General features: G+C 33.6%; 1 protein-coding gene across 1 annotated transcript; it reads right to left on the bottom strand.

Annotated features, from left to right (window-relative positions):
- Positions 1 to 1,833: 1,833 nt before the first annotated feature.
- LOC106337915 (3-hydroxy-3-methylglutaryl-coenzyme A reductase 1-like) lies at positions 1,834 to 2,281 on the bottom strand. Its single transcript, XM_013777016.1, has 3 exons — positions 2,179 to 2,281; positions 2,050 to 2,106; positions 1,834 to 1,949 (listed from the first exon to the last, which is right to left on the bottom strand). Exons 1-3 carry the CDS (start codon positions 2,279 to 2,281, stop codon positions 1,834 to 1,836), a joined length of 276 nt encoding a protein of 91 aa, XP_013632470.1.
- Between the last annotated feature and the right edge of the window lie 472 nt (positions 2,282 to 2,753).

Genomic DNA, 2,753 nt, shown 5'->3' with positions numbered 1-2,753 from the left:
ATTAATATTAAAAATATATTATGTATGTTAATATCATTTAAATTTAATTACATATCCTATCAATTTTTTTTTAAAAAATGTTTGGATTAATAAAATTGATTTATATGTTCGCACCAATTTAATTATATATGTAATAGTTACTGACTTTTAATTATTCAATATATATTTATTATTTCATAATATGTAAGAACATATAATACATAAAATAATTTATATATATAATGTTTATCATGCGCAAGGCGTGGATCTTGATCTAGTCTCTAATATATTAAAAATTATCTATAAGACGTAAAACATAATCCTAAGCTAAAAATACCGTAAATACACATGCAAGGCCTTTAACGAAGTGATAGGCAGTGGCGGATGCAGGAATGTAATTAGGTGGAGCACATACATAAAATAATATTTTTCAGTTGGGGGCATTTCATAGACACGAACTAGGGGTATAGCCTCCGCGCAAGCGCAGAGCCGGATAAGTTGTAGATCATTGTGTAGTTTTGTGTACGGAATTTTGTCGTTTGTTTTTTTTTTCAGTTTTGTTTTTCCATGTTGTTTATAATGGTGATGAACATAACATTTGGAAGTCACAGATCTTGATTAGGTTGATATACAGATCTTGATTAGGTTGATATAAGAATGACCGGCGAATTCATACTTCGTAATGATTTGATCGACCATTAGCGTTATTAGCGCTTTCATGTTCAAAAGCTGAAAGTTTATGAGATTGTTTAGTGTTGACTAAGGTAGTTGTTAGTATATAAAACAAATAGTGTAAGGAAAAATATATAAAATTTGGATTCAAAAAATTAAATAATTTATACGAACAATAAATTAAATTATTTTCTTATTTTACCCAAATTAATTTCAAAAATATAGAATTGTAATAAACTATTTTTTAAAAAAATAATAACTCTAGAAAAATTTATAAAATTATACAGTTACAAAATTATTTATTTTTAGAGTTTTTACTCGACTTTGTTAAAAATAATTTATTGTGGAAAAAAAGTTAGAAATAGGTCGACCAAAACAATACACCACCGGCAAATCTTGAACTCCCTCCATTTTTTAATATAAGTCGTTTTAGAATTGTGCACATAGATTATGAAATCATTAATTTTTTATATTTTCTAAAGAAAAACATCAGTAATTATTTACCTAACCACAAATCAACCAATAATAAAATAGAAGGTATATTATCATTGGTCATATAACATTAAGTGTTAATAAATTTTACATAGAAAACCGAAAACGTCATATAATTTGAAACATAAAAATTTCTCTAAAACGATATATATTAAAAAACAGAGGGAGTATGAGTTAGAACCCGTCAATGTTTCATTAATAATCCAAAACAGAAATAAAATCTCCGAACAGAGAAAACATGGAAGGGAAAAATATCCAAATTTATGATGGAAAACAAAGATAGTAGCAGTTTTTAAAAATGCATAGAAAAGACATTGACGGGCTGATAGGAATATATATTTCCAATCATTCACGGCGGCGCTTGCGGTTGTTCTAAGCGTCTTCCGGAGGATCTGCTGCAGCACATTCCTCATCGACCTTGTCTCCCAAAACAGACAGGCCCAAATGATGCTGCCAATCCTACGTCACCTTCACCGCTTGGAAGAATGTTCTCACTGTGCTTCTGAGATACTTGAACGTGATGTTTAAAGAAAATGTGCAAACAGTAAACATATTGACAAGTAAAATTAGACAACCTTGCCATGGTTCTCTATGATGGTATCTTCAGTGACGGTGGAGATAGTGAAGGTACGGTGATTGCTAATTACCTCAATATATGCGTAGTGATAGACAATATGTATATATTTCCTATTAATGGCTTCCATCAATTTGAGAGCTCTCCATGTTTTGGGCTGGATCTTGGCAAGTAGCTATGAATACATCAAACACTATGTTGCTGACATGAGATTTGAATCGACCTAGAGAGCCTGCAACAATATAGATGATGAGGTTCTTGAGTATATTGAGCTCCACCAAGGCAGACACACTCGTTTTCAACACCTTGTTCCCTATCTCTCCTCTAATTACTGCCATGTCCCTCGATGCAGTTCCCCGCAGCAGGTTTGTTGTCGGAGAAGAAGTTATCTGAACATTAAATTTCAAGTTTTTAAGTCTCAAGATGACGCTAAGGTAAAAGGCATTGTTTTAAAATCAAACCAATAACATACAAAAGGAACTCCCCAGGGATTTCGATCACATCCATGTCAGGGGAATCATCGCTGAGGAACTCAATAACATTATGCACACCTTTGGTTACCATGTCCATCCCCATAGAAACACACCGGTGTTACAACTGAACCATATGTAGCCATTGTTTCCCTGCCAATGTACCGTGAACAGTTTGTAGCCTCGTAAATCTACTTGACATGCATCCACAAAATCATTATTTCATCAGCAAAAGTTTCAATCTTGAGTCAAACCACACCACAAACATAAAAAAGTTTACATCTTGGTGGTACCTGTTGAAAATGACAGCCGACTTTTCGAAGTGATCTGGATTCTCCAAGGAAGGATTAAGTTCCGTAGCACGTTGGCACGACAAAAACCGGACAATAGGTGCTCTAGTCGTACCGTCCTTCAGCTCCGCCTGAGACGTACACAGCCTTGCAGCCTCTGTTAGTGCTAGCAACCAAATAACTTTCCGTTATAGCCCATCAGAACAGAGTTTACATCATATTAGTTAATCGGACAACTTCAAAGCGATCAATCAACTTTCACGATCGACCCCCTAT

This window comes from Brassica oleracea, chromosome C4 (genome assembly GCF_000695525.1).
Source record: "Brassica oleracea var. oleracea cultivar TO1000 chromosome C4, BOL, whole genome shotgun sequence".
Taxonomy (NCBI): Eukaryota; Viridiplantae; Streptophyta; class Magnoliopsida; order Brassicales; family Brassicaceae; genus Brassica; species Brassica oleracea.
Note: the sequence above shows the minus strand (reverse complement) of the source record. Positions and strands in the feature narration are given on the sequence as shown.

Coding starts and splice junctions, on each gene's coding strand:
- LOC106337915 (XM_013777016.1), bottom strand. CDS start 2,281: ATGGTAACCAAAGGTGTGCATAATGTTATTGAGTTCCTCAGCGATGAT. Junction 2,107..2,178: donor GTTCCTTTTGTATGTTATTG/GTTTGATTTTAA, acceptor TTTAATGTTCAG/ATAACTTCTTCTCCGACAAC. Junction 1,950..2,049: donor CTGCATCGAGGGACATGGCA/GTAATTAGAGGA, acceptor ATATTGTTGCAG/GCTCTCTAGGTCGATTCAAA.